Source organism: Beta vulgaris, chromosome 3, assembly GCF_026745355.1.
Source record: "Beta vulgaris subsp. vulgaris cultivar EL10 chromosome 3, EL10.2, whole genome shotgun sequence".
Taxonomy (NCBI): Eukaryota; Viridiplantae; Streptophyta; class Magnoliopsida; order Caryophyllales; family Amaranthaceae; genus Beta; species Beta vulgaris.
This window is the reverse complement of record NC_079204.1, coordinates 13,180,726-13,204,384: the sequence shown is the minus strand read 5'-3', so window position 1 is coordinate 13,204,384 and position 23,659 is coordinate 13,180,726. Positions and strand designations below refer to the sequence as shown.

The window sequence follows — 23,659 nt, the reverse complement described above, 5'->3', positions numbered from 1 at the left end:
ATTTATATTTTAATTTAGATTACAAATTATATATTTTAATTTGTGATCCAACTTCACCTCTATTCCACTAGGCACTAAAGTCCCACATTGGTTAAGAAAACAAGGATCAACCTTATTTTCTTTATAAATAGCTACTATTCCTTACTTCAACTTAAAGTTTAATTTTGTATCTCCTTGGTTGAAAAACAAAAAACTATACTTTATTTTCTTCATAGAGGGAATAAAGTATAATTTTAAATAGTTGATTATTTAATACTTAAAATATTTGATAATTTTTTCTTTAGCAAAACATGGAGTCCCACATTGAAATTTTAACAATGCTAGGAGGGATTCCAAGTTATAAAAGCATATGTAAACAAAACAAGGGTATAATGAGTTTTTTTTTCTTAACAAAACATGGAGTCCCACATTGAAATTTTAGCAATAGAAGAATTCCAAATTATATAAGCATATGTAGAATGAGTTTGTTTATCTTAAACAAAACATAAAGTTCCACATTGAAATGGGGATAGTGAGTTTGTTTTTCTTTAACAAACCATGAAGTCCCACATTGAAATCTTAGCAATGCTAAGAGGGAAATCAAGTTATAAAAGCATATGATGGGTGAGTGAACAAGCTCACCTACTTCGAGCCAAGCCGAGCTCATTAGTCGAGCCTAAATGAGCTCGCGAGCCGATCCTAAACGAGCTCGCGAGCCGAGCTTAAACGAGCTCGCGAGCCGAGCCTAAACGAGCTCGCGAGCCGAGCCTAAACGAGCTCGCGAGCCGAGCTCGAGCCCCAAATTTCCATCACGAGCCGAGCTCGAGCTCGGCTCTGCCAAGCTCGGCGAGCTCACGAGCCGAGCCGAGCCTGGGAAATTTTAAACGAGCTCGAGCCGAGCTCAGTGCTATTCGGGCTCGGCTCGCTCGATAAGCACCCCTAGGTGAGATGATAGCTAATAACCGTACTGGCCTCGGTCGTACAGATGTGATGCAGGTACAGGTGATCGGGTCGGGTCGGGTCAGAGCAAAAAAAACATTAGTCGGGTCGGGCCAAAAACGGAATGGACGAAAAAGTCGTTTTTGGCTTGTCCAAATCCCAAAAAAATCGGGTCAAAAAGTTCTGCCCAAAAACGGGCCGGACCGGGTCAAAATGATCAGCTCTATGCTAAAGGTGTGTGGAATCTAATTAAGCTCGTTTAATGTGGTTGAAGCTTGCTAAAAACTTTGATTATATTAATACTTTCTCTGTATTTTTTTACATCTTTTCACTTTCCTTTACACATCTTTAAACTTAAATATATTTCATTATATATTAGTAAAATTTATAATGATTGAATATTAATAATGTACTAATCGAGACGAATCAAACAAGATCCCATATGACTATATTTTTTCTTATAAATTGATAAAAATTAAGATTCTCTCTAAGTATGAATAGTGTCAAGATTCTAAGTGAGAACGATAAAAAAAAAAAAAAACAGGAGTACCATAAAGTGTGAGATAGGAAGAATTCCTAATTAACACACATGGGGTGTTTGGCAATTATTTTGGAGCAAAAAGAGAGTTTTGAATCACTTTCAGAGTTTTGACTAGTTAAAAAAAATTCTAAAAGGGTATTTGGTATAAGAGAGTTTTAAAGAGAGTTTTGGAATAAAAACTCTCAAAATGAAAAAAGCTCATAATAAGAGCTTTTTCTTTAGAGGATTAGGTAAAAATATGTTGAATGTCTTTTTTGCCTCTAATAATAATACTACCTATATGTATTAAAATGTCTATAAATGTTATTTCGCACAAACAAATGAGGATAAGTTTTTAGCAATCAGTTAATTGTTACCAAACACAATTTAAAAAAAAAAGTTATCAAATAAATAGTTAAATCTGCTGAACAAAAAATTAAAACTCTAACAACAAACTCTAAACTCTAACAGCTAAACTCTAAACTCTATTTGCCAAATAGGGCCAATTTTACAATAACATCAAAATGGCCTAAAAAACTGAAATATAAAACTAAAAAATTAAGAGTTTTTTGCAGGGATATACCAGGATAATAGGGCATTTTGTGGGGGATATACCTCACTAAATTTTTTTTCTGGGGATATACCAACCTAAATTTAAGTTTTGTTAAAAGATACCAAAAACACTATTTTCGGCAAGAAAGTTAAATTTTCAACCTTTGACTTGCTTAATTACTCTTTGTATAGTGTGTGATATTCAATTGCTTCTATTAAATTCATTTTCCTCCAACTCCCACACTGTCATTTTGTGGCTCCCTCACGAGTTCCTACCACAAAGGCCGAAAATTAGAATTTTTCGCCGAAAATAGTGTTTTTGGTACCTTTTAACAAAACTTAAATTTAGGTTGGTATATCCCCACAAAAAAATTTTAGTGAGGTATATCCCCACAAAATACCCTATTATCCTGGTATATCCCCACAAAAAACTCAAAAATTAAAGTACTAAAAAGCATTAAAAAAAAAAGCAAAATACAATTAAAAAAAGGTCGGATTTTAACACATGGGCTAAGTCCCATCTCCAAAATAGGTAGGCAAGATTAAGGAATGTAATAAAGAAAAACGTTTTAAGCATCAACTACTACTTGTTAATTAATTTTCTATTAATACATTTGAATCTCTTGGTTTGCTGTTCCAATTTCTAATTAATATTTGAATCTCTCAAGTAGAGTTAATGCAAGCCTTTGTAAAAGGAGGTACCTAAAGTGAAAAACATTCAAACCTCCACACTCATAGTCAAATATTTCAAAAAGAAATTGTGCAAAGTAAAGCATTACACTCGATCTCAAATGCAAATATGGATAAAAACCTCCTCATCAATTGCAGATGATGAATTGCAAAAGTCAGACTGAGCACTCCAAACATGCATACGCAGCTAATGCCAATTTAAATCAATTACAAAAAGATTTGGTATGTAATTTATTCCGGAAATTTCAGATCAGCCATAATAGCTAGTATCAGTGATGACTTTTGCTATCGTCTTCACCCTTCGCCTTCCTTGCAGCTGCTCTTATCTGACGCTGCTCTTCCTTGTAAACCTTGTTTCTTCTTTGAAACTGCAAATGAATCAAACAACTATTTAATCATAAAAGAAACCTTAAAGCAAGGTGCGCTGAATTGCCAACAATGTAGCAAGCCTGGACTTGCACTTTTGTGTACACTCAAAACAATCTGACGCACCTAATCATGTGCTATATAGTAGTACTTTGAAGACACATGCCAAAAGAAATGGAGAAGTAAACTAGATAGCAAGCTACAGCATATTACTTCTTAAATTGTCACATTATCTTCATCCCTTATTACTAAGAATATGAATGGATTCTACAAAGACGTTTGATTAGAGTTGATTCATTTCTAAAATCTTATCATCATTTAAATTAATCATAAACCATTATTACAATACCAAAGGTGACAACTATTTTTGGAAATCCTATAATATGTGATTATCAAATCCAACGAAGGTATAACTATCACTAAAGACAAGAGAAAGACTGTTATTGAGGGCCTCACTCCTACAATGGTACTTTTGGTGCTTAATTGGTTGACATTGAAGAAAACACAGTGAAAGAGAAGTTCCTAGAAAGTGGAAGAAGAAAGTGTATGAAGTTACACTTCCTAACTTTATACATTTCACAAAATGGAGGAAGTTACTTAACTATGGGAAGTTTTACTTATCTTGATCAACCAAACAATTCTTTCCACTTCCTAAAAAATGGAATAGAAGGGAAAAACAAGTTCCTAGAAAATATTACTTCTCATGTTCAGCCAAAAACCACTTGTTTGAAAATTTTCACCAGTAGGCAGCAGAAAAACAGCAAAGGTGCTTGCACTTTGCACACTCTGAACTACCAATGACTATCAAATAAAATACAAACTCACAACATCATAGGCAACTGCTAAATAAATGGACAGTAATGAGCCATCATTGATGGACATTGCACATGACACGATCAACTCGATTGTAAGGTCTGGCGCTAAAAGAGGTTGCTTACTCTCCTCAGTTCAAAAAAAGAAAAAAGGAACTGCCAAATCATGCATTTTCATGGACTCCTTGAAATGCATAATATACAGTCATTATCAAAGCACAAAATGCACAAAATGCAAAAAATTCAAATGAGGAGCAACATCTGGAAGAGGACAGAGGTTTGCAGTGCTTATTTTCTTTCAACATTAATGGTTTACGAAATTTATATTACTGCCGTCAATTCTATTGTACCAGATGTGATTGATGAGCTATATAGGGAATTAGGGGGAGTGGAGGGACAAGCCATTACTCAGAAGCTCATATTCCCACTAGCAGATGGTTGGCCTATAAGTGTATCTCAAACAAGAAAATACAGCATTAGAATTCATCAGTTCAGGCTATTCTGACACAGTGATCTGATGGCCTTGGATAATGATAACTCGTAAGAAAGATCCATGAAGGTGGGGGAAAGTGTTGGCAGCGTAGCAGCACACCCGTTCAAGCCACTCCACAACACATATAGGTAGGAAAGGAAAATAAAAACCAGCTTACAAAGGCTTCTCTTGGCAAAGTAAATACTAGCTCATAGCGTGAGATGCTTGGTTTGTCAATAAGTATATATATACAAAAGTAATAGAATAATTAAACATATGAGAATCAAACTATGAAAAAGTTACTAATAAGTAGAAACAGTTTGTGAATAAGGGTTTATTCCATTTGGGAATTTATTATCAAAGAGAAAAAGGAGTTCAATTCAAACTGAAATTATCTAAGAATCGTTGCAATTAATTATGCATATAGTTGGCTTTCATATTAAAGAATTGGTGAATTTAGAAGGGAAATTTAGTGGGTTTAGAAGGAAAAATCAGTAGTAGTAGCTTATGTTTTAGTACATAAGTAATATAGATTGAAGTATGAGGGCAATGATTTTCCTGCTATGGAAGTATTTGACAGCCCACAAATCAATGAAATGCTTAATAAAGGTTCTGCTAGGAGCATGCTCAATGCTCATAGAAAAAACCAAAATAAAATAGCCAGAGAATGGTCAGTTTTCAAAATGAGCAACATACTTACATAGCTACAATTTAAACAAAGCCCAAGCCAGGTATGTAAAGTTTTTTTTTTTTGGGGGGGGGGATTCTGTAAAAACTTTCTATGATTTTAGTACTGATAGGGGATGACAATTCAATAAATAACTTACATGAAAAAATATAGTAAAACTAGGAAGATATTAGCCTACCGAAGGAAAGGTTCCATAATCCCACCAATGAGGAAGAGAAAGAAAAGAAGAAACCCCCATTGAACACCCCCCCCCCTCTTCCATGTTAGAATACAAAGAATATGTCCGGAAACCTCTTTTTAATAGACAAGTAATATAGAATTATATTTAAAAGACACCACCAATTGTCGCCCATGTCCAGGAATATTGAGGGGGCTTCAAGTGATGGTCTCCATACTTGAAATATAGGTAAAAACTTGTCGCCTTACTATACTTGTTTGGCTTGAGACAAAAGGCACTTCTCGCGTCACCAGCAAATAAGAACTTTGGGTTTTAATTTCTAAAAGGTCCTTCCACTTTTGGGAGAAGAAAAGGTATGTATTATTTGGATGAATTTGGTGGAATAAGTTCTCTCCAGAAACCCTTCACCAAATTATTTCCCCTCTATTGATATTTAGCCTGAATTAATTGGAGTCCTAGTAAGCAAAATGATAGGAAGATGAATGTGCATTAAGGTCTTGGCTTTCTTTTTTTGGTGAAAAAGGAGTAGCATAAATTATATAGTCATGGCACAAAGCCTATTGCAACCCCTTGGACAGTATGTCTACACAGTAATTAGGGGAAATTGGATAATGCCTAATTACACTAGTTGGGACATCCATGTTCCTACATTCCTTAACAAGCTTGTCTGTAATGTCTTAGTACTACCTTTCAAGGTCCTGGCTCTTTGAATCATCAAAATTGGTGCAGTAGTTTGGACTATGCTATTTCTTCAGAGCCTTACTCTTGAATTCGTAATTTAATATGTTGAACTCATTTAAGATTTTAAGTTGTTTAAGATAATTAATGGGCTGCTTTGGTTCCTTAATTAAGCTTAATTATATATTTTGCACTAACTTGAGTTCTAAGAATATAGTTCCAAGCCCCTGTAGCTGGAACACTCACATTGTGCTTAGGATTATACGTGTTATCTCCAAAGGAGGACTCCAAACATACATGTGCCATAGTAGTGTAAGGAAGCGACAGGGCCAGCAAGTGCTTGATCCCTATGCAATCTTGAAGATATTTTAGGAGTGTTTGCAAGGACTTATTTTTGTTTCTTAATCTCCTCACCAGGAGAGATAGGGACAATTCTAGGAATACCTAAGCTTTTGCTCCTTAATCTAAAAGTGTATATGATATTGATTACTTCCTCCGTTTCATAATACTCGCTACACTTTCCATTGTGGGAAGTTTCACATTACTTGCTACACTTCCATTTTGGGCAATAACTTTCTCTATCTCTCTCCTCTCACATGAGTCCCTTTTCTTTTTACTCTCTACCTTTTTCTTCTCCAAAAATGGCCTAGAAGTTCGTGAATTGAGAAGTGGAGCGAGTAATTTGAAACGTAGGAAGTATATGGAATGAGCATTGTTTAAAACGTGCACCTCGGCAAGGGGCGAGTTTAGAAACAACTAAACAAGGAGAACCGCAAGGCCACAACGACCTACGGCGAGTGCAAGGAAACATACACCTATAGAATACGAAACATGAACATAACATGATAATCACGGAGTGGAACCAAATAGCTTCCCTCAGATGAAGACATTCGTCCCTCAAAACAACTACAGTAGTAAAAACCTCTAAGTACTTACTGAATAGAATTTTCCTCCATAATTTTTAAAAGGAAAATTTTCAAAAAACTACCTTTTCTAACCAACTTTTTTCAAAAAACTACGTTTTAAAAATTTTCTTTCAAAAAAACTACCTTATATAACAAAATCCTTTCAATATACTACTATTTTACGTTTATATTTAATACTAATCAATAAATAACAATCGTCGTAAGTGTTGCTGCTAATGGGGTAGCGAGAAAAGAAGAGAGAAACGAGAGGGGAAGAAAGAAAAGCAATTTACGATGACTCAATTATTAGTAATTAAACCCCATTTATGATGAACTGGTAGTATATTGAAACAAACTTAAATTTGTTATATAAGGTAGTTTTTTGAAAGAAAATTTTTAAAAGGTAGTTTTTTGAAATTTTTTGATTATAAAAGGTAGTTTTATGAAATTTTCCCTTTTTAAAACTAACCAAGGTATATTAAGATAATCAGCTATACTTAGATTTGATAACCGAAGGGAAACTATTGAACAAATTCGAGTATCCTCTTGTATCAGTCACATTTGCCCAAGATAAATTTTCATCACCTATATGAATGAGACTTAAGTTTGTGTATGCAATGTGAAAAACTCTTATCTAAAGTTGTGTTGATATTAGCATTACTCAAGCTTGGGATGACAAGATAGTTTGAAGCGAATAGCTACCTCTCAATCTTGCCACATGTAATACAAAGAAAAGCAAGCTATCTATGCCGATTAAAGCACTTCACCCAATAAGATATATACTGCACTGGGTCAAACAACCCAATTTAACTCATGAAAGTGGAAGCTACTACATTATAATGATCTCCCCCCAAAGTGAACACAACACACTCCAAGCCTTCAGACTATTTCTAGTTTCTAGAATTGTTAACAGTAATCTGGAATTCGAAACCCTGAGTAATTGATGTATGTTAATGTTATTATAATCATAACCATCAATTATTCAATTTACATTTGCTCGAGATCTAGGGCCAAAATTAAATTTTCCACTTTCTTAATCCCATCTTAATAATTACTGGTCAACGACTTCAATATGGGCAATCCCATTATACAGTCCAATTGATTCAAAAATTACAATCATTGAAACAGTGAGCTAGGGTTTCACACGGAAACAAATCAAATAGATAAAAATCGGCGAAAAATGAGAAATGCGACATCAAACAATGATGAAATCGAAATCAGAAAGATCTAATCGAAAGAACGATTGAAATGAGAGATAGAGAAAGGAAGGAAACCTCTTTAGAGTGATGAAGACACTCAAGGTAATCTTCGCGAAGGAGAGAGCAATCTTTAGGTTCGCGGCAATGAGACATACACTCACTGAAGTCAATCCAGAAGTCGTAGCATCTTCCTTTGTTCCCTGATATTCCCCAACCTGACGCCATTGTTAAAGCTCGACAAGGAGAAGTCTCTCTTTATTTCTTTCACAAATACTTTTGGTTGGGTGAAAATGTAAAATAGGGTGTTGTTGAAGGTAGCCCTGAGCCCCTGACCCGTGTATGTGGCTATATGCCTATATGAGCACTAAGGATTACCAGCACGACTCGTAAACTATTCGGATTCAGCTCGGTTAAAACTTGACTTTGAGGGTCTTGATTCGAGTTTGAGATTGGCTCGATATCTTAACGAGTCGAGTCTAAACTTAATGGAGTTTGGCTTGAAAGCTCACAAATGCATTCGATAAAATTTAGATTACTATTTTATATTTTAATTTGTAATCCAACTTGACCTCTACTCCACTAGGTAGAAATGTAAATGGATCGGGTTCGGGGAGGGTGGAGCGTCACCCATATCCACGGCCACCCACTCCACCCGATCCATCCATCTCCACCCGAATCCATCCATCCATTTGTAACCGGATTAAACGGATGGATCAGGTGATTAACGGGTGAAATCAAATAGTATTAGGAGAAGAAAGAAAAATTACTAACAAGAACCACTAATCCATTTATATAATTCTACTTACTATGTAAAATCGTCTCCAAACTAACCCTAATTCACATTATTAACATTTATATACTTATATTATCATCTTGTAACTTTTGGGCTATAGATTAGTAAAGTTGTAAAAATGAGAAGGCCCAAAATTGAAAAAATTATATATTTTTTACTTTAAACGGGTGACAGATCGGGTGGTAAACGGATGATGGGTCGGGTGATGGATGAAAAAATATCACCCGAACCCGGCCCGCATTCATCACCCGGCTATCATCCGTTTAAACCGGGTTTTTCACCCACTTAATAAACCGGGTGGAGCGGATGGTCGGGTGATCCACTGGATATTGTCATCTCTACCACTAGGCACTAAAGTCCAACACCAACCTTATTTTCTTTATAAATAGTTGTTACTCCTTACCTCAACTTTGAGTTTAATTTTGTATCTTCGTGGTTGGAAAACAAAAATTATACTTTATTTTCTTCACAAAGGAAATGAAGTATATTTTAAAAATTTTGATTATTCAATACTAGAAATATTTGATAATTGTTTATGTAAATACACTTAGAGTCTTATTGCTACAATATAAAAAAATTAATAAAACATGAAATCCCATATTGAAATGGCATATATAGGTGAGTTTTTTTCTTTAACAAAACATGAAGTCCCACATTGAAATTATAGCAATGCTAAGAGTGATTTCAAATTATAAAAGTATATGTAGGATGACTTTTTGGGGGGTTCTATTTTTTAATAGATCTAAAAATACCCCACTTCTTTCTTACTGTTCATGTTCTGAATGATTTTATGGGTTTTAATTTATAAATAATTTGGTGAAATGGGTACTTTTTAAATCAGTTGAATATGCATGATTTTGAGATGGAGATGATATACGACCTGATATTACATGCCCTGCGACGAGCCCCTCCCCGACCCCCACCCCATGTCGACTGCAACACCCCTTCCCTTCCCAACCCCTATGAACAACCCATTCCCCACCTCACCCCCACCCCCACCCCCACCCCCACCCCAAAAAATAACCCATTCCCTATCCCACGCCCTGCGGACTACCCCACCCCCAACCCCCACCCCCACCCCCAGCCTCCTTTGTTTTGCTTGGATCTCAGGAGAGAGAAAGCATCTCAGAAGTTTACATATCATTTGATTGGATTAAAAATGTGAGGAAAATAAATTCGAGGGTGAATTAGAAAAAGAAAGACATAATGGGGTTGATTAGCTCAACCTTTTGGTCGTTCCCCACACTCTGCAAACAACCCCCTGATGAGGAAATATTTTTGGAAGGAGAGAGAAAGCTCGGGAGTTGCAACAATGGAGATTTGGCAAGGGTGAGCTCATGGTCTCGCACGGGGTTGGGAGGGGTTTTGTGCGGTTGTGTGGCGGTGGTTGGTGATGGTGTGGGCCGAAATGGGGGTGGTTAGCCTTGGTGGTTGTGTTGTTGTTGTCAGTGGTGCCTTGGTGATAGTATTGGTGGTTCTTTGTTTTAATTAAGTTAACTAAAATTTATATTAATTAATTAAATCATAATGAATAAGAACATGACACGTGTGTAATTAACCCATGCTCCTGGTCATCAACTTGCTTCAACTGGTCACGGTTCAAAATGAACGGATAGTGCTACAAGGTTGGACTATTATCAAAAGGTGGGATTATTTTGAGCGAACGGTCCAAATGTTGGATTATTGGAATCAATTTTTTCTAATAAATAAGGATAGATAAAGATACTTGAGATAGAGATAATTATGTAAGATTTTTTTTAGTTTGGTTAGATTTTGAAATGGAAACTTTGTGTATAAATATGATTATCTTATATAGAATTTTTTATACTCTTAACATATGTGTGGGATAGGTTAGAAAAATTCTTTTTACTAATTTCCTAATTAAATGAGTTATATATATAACCCATTTAATCGTCATCTTCATTTTTATTTAAGATATTTTTTCTATAAATAACAGTTTTTTTTATCAGGTACCCCAGTGGTTTTTCAAAATTCATGGGGCACCCCTGCTTTTTAAAAAATGCACCATGCCCTTACTATTTCAATAAAATTCACGAAATGCCCTTAATGACTAAGAGTTGTGAGTCATTAATCCTAATTAATCCCTAAAACCCCTCTAGCCCTAATTAAGTTACTAAACCCTAACTTCTAACCCTAAACCCTTACTTTGAAACCCTAATCCCACGACCACCACCCCACCACCACCCCACCACTACCATCTCCCCTCCTCCTCTCCCACCCCCGTTGCCCCACAACAGATCCCCTCCCACCACCCCCAGCAGCCCCACCATCCCCTTCCTTTCCTAACTCATAATCAAAGTCCCCACTTTCTCTCCCCTCTCTCCTGAAGCTCATCAATGGCGCCAATGAAGCTCTGTCACTCCTCTTCCTCCTACGCCCAATCCAGCACAACATCATCATCAGATGCGCGTCTTCTTGTGCCCAAAACCATGGGAATTAGCGTCAATTTGGTTGCACCAGCGAATTCTTCGTCGTAAATTCCACCGACTCAAAACTCTTTAAACAATTTTGCTTCATTTTTTCATTTTTGTTTTTGTTTTGCTCTGGAATTTTAATTTTGGAGTTATACTTCCACTAATTGAATTAAGGATGCAACTTTTAGAACTTTAACGGTTGTGCTGCTCTTGTTGTTGTCGGTGTTGTTCATGTCGTGCCGAAGAGGGGAGAGGGATGCTGCAAGGGAGGGCAGAGGGGGTGTTGTGGGTGGTGGGGACTACTGCGGGTTACGACATGGGGAGGGGGAAGGGAAATGGTGGTGGGGTGGTGGTGGTTGGTGATGGTGGGGTTAGGGTTTGAAGTTAAGGGTTTAAGGTTAGGTTAGGGTTTGGAGTTAGGGGGTTAGGGTTATGATAGGCTTAAAAGTTAAGATTTAGTTAGTTTTCTGGCTAATTAGGATTTAATTAGGGTTAATGTGGTTAATTAATCCTAATGACTAACGCAAACTTAACACCATTAGTCATTAAGGGCATTTCGTGACGAGTTAAGTTAACCAAAAAATCCCTGACAAAATTAGCAATTCACCACATACCCTCAATGTTTTAAATATTCACCATATACTCCTGAGTTTCCGAACACGTTCACCATATGTAGTATTTCGAACGGACGTTACCTCGTCGTTTGCCATTATTTACGAATTTGCCATTGTTAACCTAATTACGCCTAATCTTTAAAAGAACCCATCTCTCTCCTCCACAGTTGACTAATTATTGTCATGTTGGTACTCGTTTTAATGGGCTTTTGAAAATTCGTACCCTTTCGTCAGCGGTATCTGCTTTTCAAAAAAAGACATTTAGCGGTAAAATCGGTCGTTTAAGATCAGCTCGAGAAGCGTGTCCAGAATGTCGTCGCATTGGTACTCGTTTTGACGGGATTCTCGAAATTCGTGCCTCTTAAGGATCGACGGCAACATACTTTTTTTAAAAAGTCACTTTTGGTGTGAAATCGGTTGTTTAAAATCGTCTCGAAAAACGTGCCCAAAATATTGTCCTATTGGTACTCGTTTTGATGGGTTTCTCAAAATTCATGCTCTTTAAGGGTCATCGTGGCATTCGTTTATTTAAAAAAGGTCGTTTTGACAGTGAGATATAGAGTTTCATTTATTGAAGTTAATTAGTTAGGGATAAGAGCATTAGGATTAGGAAGTTAGGTTTAGGGTATTAGGATTAAGGGGTTAGGATGGAGGAATGGTTAATTAAGTTGATAATGACAAAGTTGTAAATAATGAAAACGACTCAACGTTAATTAAAAAAAGTAGTTGGTGTACGTTTTTAAAAACTCGGGAGTATATGGTGAATATCTGAAATATTGGGATGTGGTGAATTTTCAATTTGGCTGGAATATATACTAAAAACCGAATCATCTATCTTTAAATATTGTTGACCAAATTTGACACTTATTTATTAGGATGTTTTTCGAAGTCTCATTGTTTTGCCAAACATACCCAAAGATTAATTTATTACTTCAGCAATTTGTAGACGAAATTTGGTGGCCTGCCTCTTTCGGACAAGAAAAATGACTTTACTTCATAGACACCGTACTTTAACTTTTCCCCCCAGAATGAGCATTTTCGTAGAACCAAATATAACTTATCCCCCCCATAATGAGCATTTCCAAAGAGCAAAGAAAAAAAAAAGGAAGAGAAACAATACACTTTCTCACATCCCCTGTAACCTTCAAATTTGAAGGCACCATATATCTAAATAACACAATATCATCATCATGCCAACATGAGATGTGCCTACATTATCCTTGCATTACATTAAAGATTATCTCAAGTCTACATTGACCCAAAAAGGCGAGAACCAAAATCAAGGACAGCTAAAAGGGAATGAATACAAGTCGTACAAAATTAAGTGCAGAAAAGGGTCATAGATCTCATAATCGTTTGTTTGCTTCCTTGCTCTCATGTTACTATTGAACTCCCAAACTCTATTTCTTTCTCACATTGCTTTTGCCTTGGGGGCTTTCTTCTTTACTTGTCTTCTCGGCATAGAGTTCTTCATACCGATGAAAAAGAGCAAAGCGCCAAACAATGCCAAATTCTACAATAACAGCTTAGAGCAATAAGAAATCTACTCTATTCATATATTGGAGAGAGCAAATAAAACAAGTTGTACGTGGACATTGTTCAATAACTAGCTCACCTGAGTAAATTTGACAAAAAGTTGAGTGAATTCTTTCTGATCAGCATCATAGTTGTAGAAGTCATACAAGATAGGAGTAGCAAGCACCTGGTGCAAAATCTGTATGCAGAAAAACATACAAGAGAGGTAAGGCAATCTTACCATTGGCTACTAAATCAAGGGAGCTTGAGGATGATCATAAAAAGAGGAACAACGACTTCTATCCACTAACCAGAAGATAAGCTCCAAATGAGCTTCCCAGTATGAAAAGAAGACTCCCAAGCCCCTTCAAGGCTATTGAAGCAGCTATTAGATGTTGCATCTGTAAGAAAAAAGAAAACAGATTGGCAATGAATGAGTATTTATTAGATGGAAATTTTACTTTTGCAAGTGGTGATGGAAAAATGATTACTCACTTCAACTGGAGGTACTTTAAACCCAGTGTGTGATACAACATGCTTTGCAACAGCATTGAACTTGGGGCGCAAAGCCCTGGCTGCTGGTCCACCATCAACACCAAAGTCATTGAACCTATAAACAGGAAACAAGATTATGTTTTGAACACCAAGGACAGAATTAAGAAAAGAAGACAGAAATTCGAAGAAAAATAACCACTCCAAAAGACAAAGGTAGTGTTGCATATTCACAACAACAGAATAAGGGTGTGCACTTCAAAAATGGTTCAAGAAACATAAGAGCACGGCATAAACACATGGTTCAAGAAAATATAAATCAATGTTTACGAGTCAAAGCATAATGCATATAATAGCACGGCGTACCCACTTGGTTCAAGATAATTCAAAGCAAATTTTATGGGTGCCGAAAAGATGAGCAACTCTTTTCTAAATTCTAATAATGACTTATGATAGTGCTACACTTTTCCCCAATAAAGAGAGATTCCAATTACTACAGCTACCAGGTAGGTTCAAGATTGTGAAAAAACCCAATGACCTAATATCACAGTCTTCACAAAATGACTGCCTAATCTACAATATCAGTAGTTCATCTTACTTATCCTTTCTCTAAACTTATTTCTTAAAAGCCTGTAGCTCAGAACTTACATAACCCTATTCAGTACAATGTTAGTAGTTCATACAGCAGCAACACAACTGCAAAGGCTTGATCTGTATACAGGCACCATATATAGCACCAAATCATAAGTTGTAGTCTAGAACATATATCAAGCTTAACGTAACTTTCTAAAGATAAAAGCAGACTGCATTTGAGCTCTACTTGGATCATAAGATGAAAGGCATGAAAAAATCAAAATTCCTTTCCCAATAGACAAGGTAACCAAATCTCAATACTTGAACATAAAGTTCAAAGTAGCAGACACAAGATAAGGAGTATGAGACATCATAACCAAGCAGCATTTAAGCTATACACTGATCATGAGATTATATTAGTACCAGCAAACTGAGAACCTTCCGCTTAGCCTTTGAGGAATACTACACCACTCTCGAGAATGGACAAAGACTTCCACTCTCAAAGGGTATTTATGTAGTTAATTATATTTTTAAGGTTGTGCTTGGTTGGACGTACAATAATTTACCATGAATCATTTTTCAAGGGAAAACTCAATTTTGGTTTCTTGCATGACAAGTTAGAGACAAAAGAAAGAACGAAAATGGAAAACAGATGATAACATGAAGGAGGGAAAAAGAAAGGTACTGGATTGGGAGGAATGTGTGGCATTCTTTAAGATAACTATATTTCACACATCACAAACCAAACAAAGGAAAATGAGAAAATCACTTGTCTTGGTTATATTTTCCGCCAAACCAAACACTCTTTAAGTGCTGAATTCATACATGAATTACAAATATACCATTAAGATCACTTATCACTTTCTATGGTATATGCCCCATCAAAAAGAAACTTATAGTTCTAGACAAATAAATTTCCATCTTTGGTTTCAGAGTTTCGGAAATACAACATTGCCCACAAAACAGCATAATTTAGCTCACAAAGTCATAATGTTCACCAAAAACAAACACTACACCAAGTCAATAAGGGTGAAGGAAGCATCAAAGAGCAAAGATCTGAAGATATCAAAGTCAACAATCACATTGTAGATAAGCACGGCATGGCGAAAGAGGTCGATACAACCTGATCTAGATCTTCAATCAATCAACCAGTCAATCAGACTATTCAACCATCAACTCCAAGTCAAACCCAAATTACAATCAATTGAAAAAACACACACAATTTTCTTCGTCTTTCCATTCAAAGAAAGAGAAATCCTAAAGAAAATTTCAAAATCCTTCATTTTAAACTATAAAGAAGAAAATCTGCTACATTGACAAGTACCCAACTGAGAGAGACAGAAAAAAAATTCAAAACGCACACATATAGTAGAATCCGTTACATACATAGCTACATAAAATTAATTAAACAACAAAGATCTATAATTTACAGTAAGTACGACAAACATTTCAGATATATATAAAACAAATTTCCACTCAAAAACCCTAGATTCAATAATTAGAACTACAATCTAAGAAAATAACTCCGAAATTAATCCCAAAAACAGCATTAAATGCTTTTCAAGCAGATCTACTTTATTTAAATTCGGAAAAATTAAGGATATAAAAATGAATGAAAAAACTCACTCTTGCCAAGCAGAGAGAATGAAGACAGAAACGAAAAGTAGTCTTCCAGCAAACGACATAAACGCCATTGTTTTTCCTTCTTTCTCTCTCCTCGATCTAACCGTAAGACAGAAGACAGAGATTCAAGGGAGGAAGAGAGAGAGAGAGAAACAGAGAAATTGCCGCTTGAGATTTCAAACGCGTTTTATTGACAAAAAAAATGGAGTGTTAGCTAAAAAAATAGAAAAAAGAGGTTTTGAATTTATTATTTTATTTTACATAAGGAAGAAGAAGAGAAATTTGGTAGGTGAGAGTTGAGAAGAATTGATAGTTTTGGGGAGTTGAGAGAGTGAGGAGAACGTGAGGGAGTGTTTGTGAGGGTGATGTGGGGTCCAGTTGGGTTAACACGTCTGAGTGGCCAATCATATGGGTTGGTTTTAAAGGGTGTTGTGTGATGTGGAGGAATTTAGTCGCGAGTTTTGTGTTTGTGGTTGTGTAGCGCGTGGGTTGGGTTTTTGGGGTTTTGGAGGTTGTCTTTTTTCTTTTGGCAAATCTTATTTCATTTCATTAGTGTATATGAGTGTATGACCTATGTTTGGTTCCACAAATCAAATAGTGTTCGAGGATTGAGTACGTGATCGTTGTCCTTCTAATTACCACAATTCCACATAAGTTTATATGTTCTCTAGTACTTCTTAGAGATGGCAATTGAGCGGTGGGTGTGGAGGATGATCTCTATTTTCTACATTTGAATTCTTCTAAACTTAATTGAACTGGATTTATTTAAGCTTAATTGAACGTATTTGACGTCATTGATGTTCATCCTTATATGAAACGTTTATGAAATAAGAAAAGTTTAGAAATAGTTTAGAAAAAAATAAGGAAATTTTACACGCCTGTTATGGAATTTTCTACGAGGTGGAAATAAAAAATTGACATTCTCTCAGGTGACTATATATTGTTGTTTTACAAAAGAAATAATGACTTTAGTAAGTTTTTCCTTCCAATTTCCTGTTAATTATTTTTAAAAAATATTAATTCCCCTTTTTCCATCCTTAACCAACCCCACCCTTCACCTACTGACCACCCCTTAACCACTACACCACCTGTCTTCTCCTCCCTGCACCGCCCTCCGACCTGCCCCCTTCGTATTATAAATCCTCGAAGTTATCTCTTCCACTTTCTGTGTTGGCGCTATTGGAAGGTTTGAAGGTTTTCGTCTATCCTAATGACCGTCAATCGGAGCAAACTAACCTAACTGCTAGTAGGTGCAACAAAACACAACCTTTTCTTTCACGGATAATTTTTATCCTCAAAGATATCTCCTCCAACCCTCCTTCGTACCCTCCACCCTTCCCTTCACAGCCCCAGCCCTAGCTCCCTCCATTCTCCGCTTCACCCTCTTCTCTCTCTTACTCATATATTCTCCCCGAGAAGGAGAATTTGAACATTTCAGAAGGTTCTCGAATTAAATACTTGCGTATGATGAGAATTGTGTTGAAGAAGACATAACACATGATTTTTTTAGGGATAAGGTTTGTGTATGTGGGATTCAAATAAGGTACGACGTTGTATGGGCTTTATGGAGGTGGTTGGTGGAGGTCGGGTCTGGCCAGTAGTCGGCGTAACTAACGGATGATGGAAAAATACATTAAGTAAATGTAGGTGGTCGAGCATAGGATGGGGTGTCTAGTGAAAAAATAAATTTTCCTTTATTTTAATTACTTAACGATTTTTTGTTGAATTTGGTTCATTAGAGTACTTTTATTTCTAAAACAATAACACAAAGTCACTTAAGAGAATATCAAATTTTAGTTTCCAACGCATTGAAAATTGCAAAATAGAATATAACCATGTAGAATTTCCCAAAAAGAAGTAAGAATAAGTTCATAACAAGTGTTAAGAAACGTAAAAAAAAGTTTAGAAAAGTTAAGAAAAACTAATGGTGAAGAGCACAAGTCGTTATTAATACTAGTCCTATATGCACGCGATGCGTGCGAAAACAAATAAAAGGTCAATTTCGTAATAATATATTCGAAAAATTATTTATAAAGTTCACTGTATATTTTTCTTCTATTTTTTGAAAGCCAATAAATCAATGATGATGTAAATATTTTGTTATTGAGGATCTAATTATAAAAGATGGTGAATTTATATTTTATTACTTAAGGGTATAAAAGGAATTACTATCTTTGGTGTCCCCCTCCTCTTGCCTTATACAATAGCTGAACTTCTATACATCGCCCAACAATTACTTAAAATCTCCCAAAAAAAAACAATGAAATTACATTTACAACCTTCCTCATTTTTTTCTTAAATCAACACCATCCACCTCACCTCCTGGCTGCCACCACCACCATCACCATCTCTCTCACCTCCTGCCTTCCACCACCACCCACGCACCTCACTTCACCACCCTCACCTCCATTGAAATTACCCCTATCTCTCCTTCACTGTTTACGTACCACCACCACCACCACCCTCACCTCCACTTCGCGTGACGTCGCACACCACCACCACCACCCTCACCTCCACTTCGCGTGACGTAGCACACCATCACCACCGTCGCATTACGTTGCACACAACCACCTTTGCATCGAAATTTTTTTATACTGGAGAATGTCCTGGCCGGACGATCGGACGTTCAGCCCTTGGGGGGATCGTCCGGCCAGGACATTCTCCAGTATAAAAACATTTCGACGCAAGCAAAGGTGGCTGCGGTGGAGGTCGACGGTGGTAGTGGGAAGGTAGGTGGTGGTGGGGTGGTGGTGGTGGGGAAAAGAAAAGGTGAAATGGCAGTAGGTTGGTGGTGGGGGTGGTGGTGGGTAGTGTAGAAAAGAGGAAAGGGTAAATTGGGCTATAAAAATATATTTTGGGCGATTTTAAGTACTTTATGGGTGATGTTTAACAATCCTAAATACTTGCGTAGTTTTTTAGTTTGCTAAACACCAAGGCATCAATAATACTTGCTAGTTGCTATGACATTCTAGTGTAAAAAAGTGAAACTTAATCTCTATAGGCCACTAAGTACTTAAAATATATTTTTTAAGTTGAAGAAAACACCCTAAATTAATGGTACCTTTTATAGGCCACTAAGTAGTTTTTTAGTTTGCTAAACACCAAGGCATCAATAATAGTACTTACTAGTTGCTATGACATTCTAGTGAACGAAAAAAAAACGGTTTTTTCACCAAATGCCCCCGAGTTTTCACAAAATTCACCGGGTACCCCCGCATTTTTGAAAATACACGGGGTACCCCTCAGTTTCAACATAATACACCCCAATACCCCTAATGACTAACGGTGTTAACTGCCGTTAGTCATTATCCCTTATTTTGTTGTTTTTAACCCTAATTAAGCACTAACCTAACCCTAATCCTAATTCTAAACCTACCCTAATCCCTAACCACCCTCCCCACCACCCCCAGCAGACCCCCTCCCCAACCCCACCCTACCCACCACCCCAGCAGACCCTCCTCCCCCAACCACCGGCAGCCCCCCTCCCCTAACCACCGACCGCCCCAGCAGCCACTTCCCCTTCCAGCAGCCCTTCCCCCACCCCCAGCTCGCAGCCCCCCTTTCAAATCCCACCATAGCAGGCCCTCCCCCACCACGTCGTGAGAACTACACCTCTCCCCCGCCCCGTCGTGAGAACCCTACCCCTCCCCCTATCCCGTCGAAATTGACGCTCGAAACCCCACCGTACCCACCCCGTCGAAATCGATGCCCAAAACCCCACCCCTCCCCCCACCCCGTCGACGACCAAGATCTCAAAATAATGAGCTCTCAACGACGAAGACAAATCTTTTGGAAAACTGACAAAATAGACTAGGAAGAAGATCGAATTGACGAAGAATAGAGAGGAGAGAGAGTTTGCGAAAATTTCGAGCTTCTTCAGTATGAATTTGGGATTTGGGAAAAATAGAGGAGAGAGAGAGATTGCGAAAATGGGGGTTGCGGCTGGCGAGGGAGGGGATAGGGGCCGCGGCGGTGGAGGGGAGGGGGTGCTGCGGAGGGTGGGAGGGTCGACGGTTGGGGGTCGGGGGACGAGGGGTCTGTTGGGGTGGTGGGTAGGGTGTGGTTGGGGAGGGTGGTGGGTGGATGGGGTGGTGGGGAGGGTGGTTAGGGTTTAGGGTTAGTGTTTAGGGTTAAGTTAGATTAATTAGGGCTAATTAGAGTTTAATTAGGGTTAAGTTAGGTTAATTAGAAGTTAGGTTAATTAGGGCTGATTAGAGTTTAATTAGGGATAATGACTAACGGCAGTTAACGCCGTTAGTCATTAGGGGTATTGGGGTGTATTATGTTGAAACGGAGGGGTACCCCGTGTATTTTCAAAAGTGCGGGGGTACCCGGTGAATTTTGTGAAAACTCGGGGGTATTTGGTGAAAAAACCGAAAAAAAATCTGTTTAGTCACTTTAGGTGGAGAGTGGTATTCACTTTTTTTTATTTTGTATTTCTAGATGAAAAAAAATTATGTTAATTTATTTTCTTTTTTCTAAAGTTAAAAAAACGGTTTTTTCACCAGGTACCCCTGTGGTTTTTCAAAATTCATGGGGTATCCCTAGTTTTAAAAAAATGCACATGGTACCCTTATTGTTTAAGTTAAATGCACCAAATACCCTCAATGACTAACGGTGTCAAGTTTCCGTTAGTCATTAGGGTTAATTAACTCCTCTAACCCTAATTAAGCCCTAATTAAACCCTAATTAACTAACTAAACCCTAACTCCATAACTTAAAACCATAACCACCCAAGCCTCCCCCTCCCCCACCCCGGCAGCATACCCCCTCCCCCTCCCCCTCCCCGGCAGCATACCCCTCCCCCTCCCCCACCCCTCCCCTCCCCCGGCAACATCTCCCTCCCCCCCCCACCGCCGGCAGTATCCCCCTCCCCTAGCAGCAATTTCGAAAATCAATTTTTTTTTCAAAGACTGATTTCGAAAATCATTTTCGAAAATCAATTTCGAAATCATTTTCAAAAATCATTTTCCAAAACATTTTCGAAATCATTTTCGAAAACATTATTTTCGAAAGAAAACCATTTTCGAAACCAATTTTCGAAAACCATTTTCGAAACTGTTTTCGAAAACCTTTTGCGAAAAACATTTTCGAAAACCAATTTTGAAATCAATTTCGAAAACCATTTTCGAAATCAGTTTTTGAAAAAAACAAATTAAATGAAGAAGAAGGAGGAGAGAGAAAAAGAAATGAAGAAGAAGGGCTGCGGGGTGGGGGGTAGGCTGCGGGGTCCGGGCTGCGAGATGAGGGGAGGGTGGTTGTGGGGTGGGGGAGGGGCTGGGGAAGGTAGAAGCCAGAAGGGGGATGTAGTGGGTGGGTGGTAGTTAGAGTTGGGTTTAGGTTGGGGTGGGTGTGGAGGTGTTAGAGGGTTAGGCTAATTAGGGTTAATGACTAACGGAAACTTAACGCCGTTAGTCATTAAGGGCATTTGGTGCATTTTATTGAAACAATAAGGGTACCTTGTGCATTTTTTTAGAACCAGGGGTACCCCATGAATTTTAAAAAACCACAGGGGTACCTGGTGAAAAAACCGTTATTAATATCTTTGATGAGATCATAAAGTTGGAGAGTGCCATGTGACATCTTTCTTTTGTTGGAAATGCCTTTTATATATTTGTAGAGTTTATGGATCGAAAGATTCTAGTTTTAAAAGATAAAAACAAAATGTTATAATACCATACAGGTCTATTATAATTCGTTCATAATTATATCTCTTATTTGTTACCAGATGCTTCAACAAATGGGTTAAAAATGACACTAAGCTGCATTATTATTCATCTGGATTTTTTTATAGGTAATCTAAGTGTGTAACTATATCATGAATGAACTTTAAGAATAATATTTTGGACATTATCCAATGAATTTAGATCATATAGTGTTATTTTTTGTTCATATAATTTGATTAGTCCGCACTAGGAAATTGATTAATGAAGAAAGACAAAAATATTTAATGCTTTTTAAGGAAAATAAAAATACTAAATGACTTTGCATTGTAATTATGTGTTGTTCATTTATTTTATATATATACGACTAATTAAACAGAATAGTATTTTTTTATTATTTAGTGTTAGGGGCGTTTTTTAACGGGTTTGTAATTTGAATGGTGTAAGAAAATTTATACACAACTTACATATTATAACTAGTTATTAGGCCCGGGCTATGCCCCGGGTAAGAAAAAATTCATTTATTAATATTGTACTTTGATATGATAGCACTAAATACAATTTGGTCTAGTGGTTAAAACTTTAGTACATGAACTTGAGGTCATGGGATCAAAACCTATACTATGCAATTTCTAATTTTTTTTATTGTACATGATTAGTATAGATATTTAGGTTGTTTATTCAAGAGAGAACTCTAATTATTCTCGAAAATAAGATATATGCATTTATATCTTTATAGAATTCTGTTTTCTAATATTTTTTTTTTATGTGATATGGGATGTTTATGTGACATCTTCGATACTTCCAAAAAGTTCTTATATATGGATACTACTTTTGAAATTTGTACATATCATATGGCACACTTACGTGACATCTTTTATACTCCTGAAATGTTCGTCGTGTATATGAATAATTGGAATACATGGAATGCATAGATTGTAGTTAAAATAAAGTAGAGTTAGAGTCCATAAAATCACCTAAATATATCCAGTGCACTATAACTTATTGTGCACCAGGTCTCGTATGATATGAAATAGCCCGTTTTAATTTGATAATAGTTAATTCCGTATGATATAGTCAATTTTCTTTATCCTAGTCAATTATTATGCGATATAGACAATTTACATTCACAATTGGTTCATGTGCATGAAATGAGATAAATAATTAGTATTTGGGCTCGGGTGTTTCCCCGGGTTGGTATTGTTTTCCGAACTTGATATGCATTTTTTTCCATTCCCATTAAAATATATTAGGTAGTGTTTAGAAAAAATACATTCATTTCAAATGCTTAATTTCAAATCTCCACGTTCAAATCTAAATTATCTCTGTTTAGGAAAAACAAGAATTTTAAATCCGTCATTTTATAGAAAATGAAAAAGAACCTCACCTTTTGTCATCTCGCTCCTCCTTCAAGCTCGTCTATTTCAATGAGTTCCTTCTTCCTTCCACTTTCCCCAAAAAGTAGTTTTTTTCCTCTCTCTAATAATTGTCTATCCCAACAAAAGAAGAATCTCGGCACTTTCATTTTTTTTTTTTATCTTTGTAAACAAAAATAAGATTTTTCATCTACTATTTTCCTTCTCCTTTTAATCTGTTTCATCGCCATCTTCAATTTATCAGTAACTTTTAGCTAAAAATCAGAGCTTACTAGAGCTTTAATGGTGATCTAGGACTAGGAGAGAGAAAGGGAAAAGAAGATAGATAGAAGGAATAAGAGATTGACAGGATGAAGAGATGGTGTGGCTGGATTTTAAATACGTGGATTTGAGAAGAGATTTCAAATCCTAAAAAATATGCTTATATTTTTAAGTGAAAGTATTGGGTCAGACCGTCTGACCCAATACCTTCCGTCGGACGGGCTTAGCCATCAAAAACGCGCGGGCTTTCTTTTTTTTCATATTTGTTTTGTTGATCAGCAGTTTTGTTTATTTTTAGAAAAAACATATAACGGTTATTAGGTCATTATCTTTTTT

The 23,659-nt window shown here is 36.8% G+C and overlaps 2 protein-coding genes across 2 annotated transcripts; both read right to left on the bottom strand.

Annotated features, from left to right (window-relative positions):
* Positions 1–2,698: 2,698 nt before the first annotated feature.
* Positions 2,699–8,307, bottom strand: LOC104888771 (NADH dehydrogenase [ubiquinone] iron-sulfur protein 5-B). The gene is made up of 2 exons (XM_010673838.3): positions 8,054–8,307; positions 2,699–3,048 (listed from the first exon to the last, which is right to left on the bottom strand). The coding sequence occupies exons 1-2, from the start codon at positions 8,201–8,203 to the stop codon at positions 2,950–2,952; spliced, it is 249 nt and encodes an 82-aa protein (XP_010672140.2). The 5' UTR covers positions 8,204–8,307; the 3' UTR covers positions 2,699–2,949.
* Positions 8,308–12,951: 4,644 nt separating this feature from the next.
* Positions 12,952–16,257, bottom strand: LOC104888769 (hypothetical protein). The gene is made up of 5 exons (XM_010673837.4): positions 16,027–16,257; positions 13,831–13,945; positions 13,647–13,736; positions 13,436–13,534; positions 12,952–13,333 (listed from the first exon to the last, which is right to left on the bottom strand). The coding sequence occupies exons 1-5, from the start codon at positions 16,092–16,094 to the stop codon at positions 13,232–13,234; spliced, it is 474 nt and encodes a 157-aa protein (XP_010672139.1). The 5' UTR covers positions 16,095–16,257; the 3' UTR covers positions 12,952–13,231.
* Between the last annotated feature and the right edge of the window lie 7,402 nt (positions 16,258–23,659).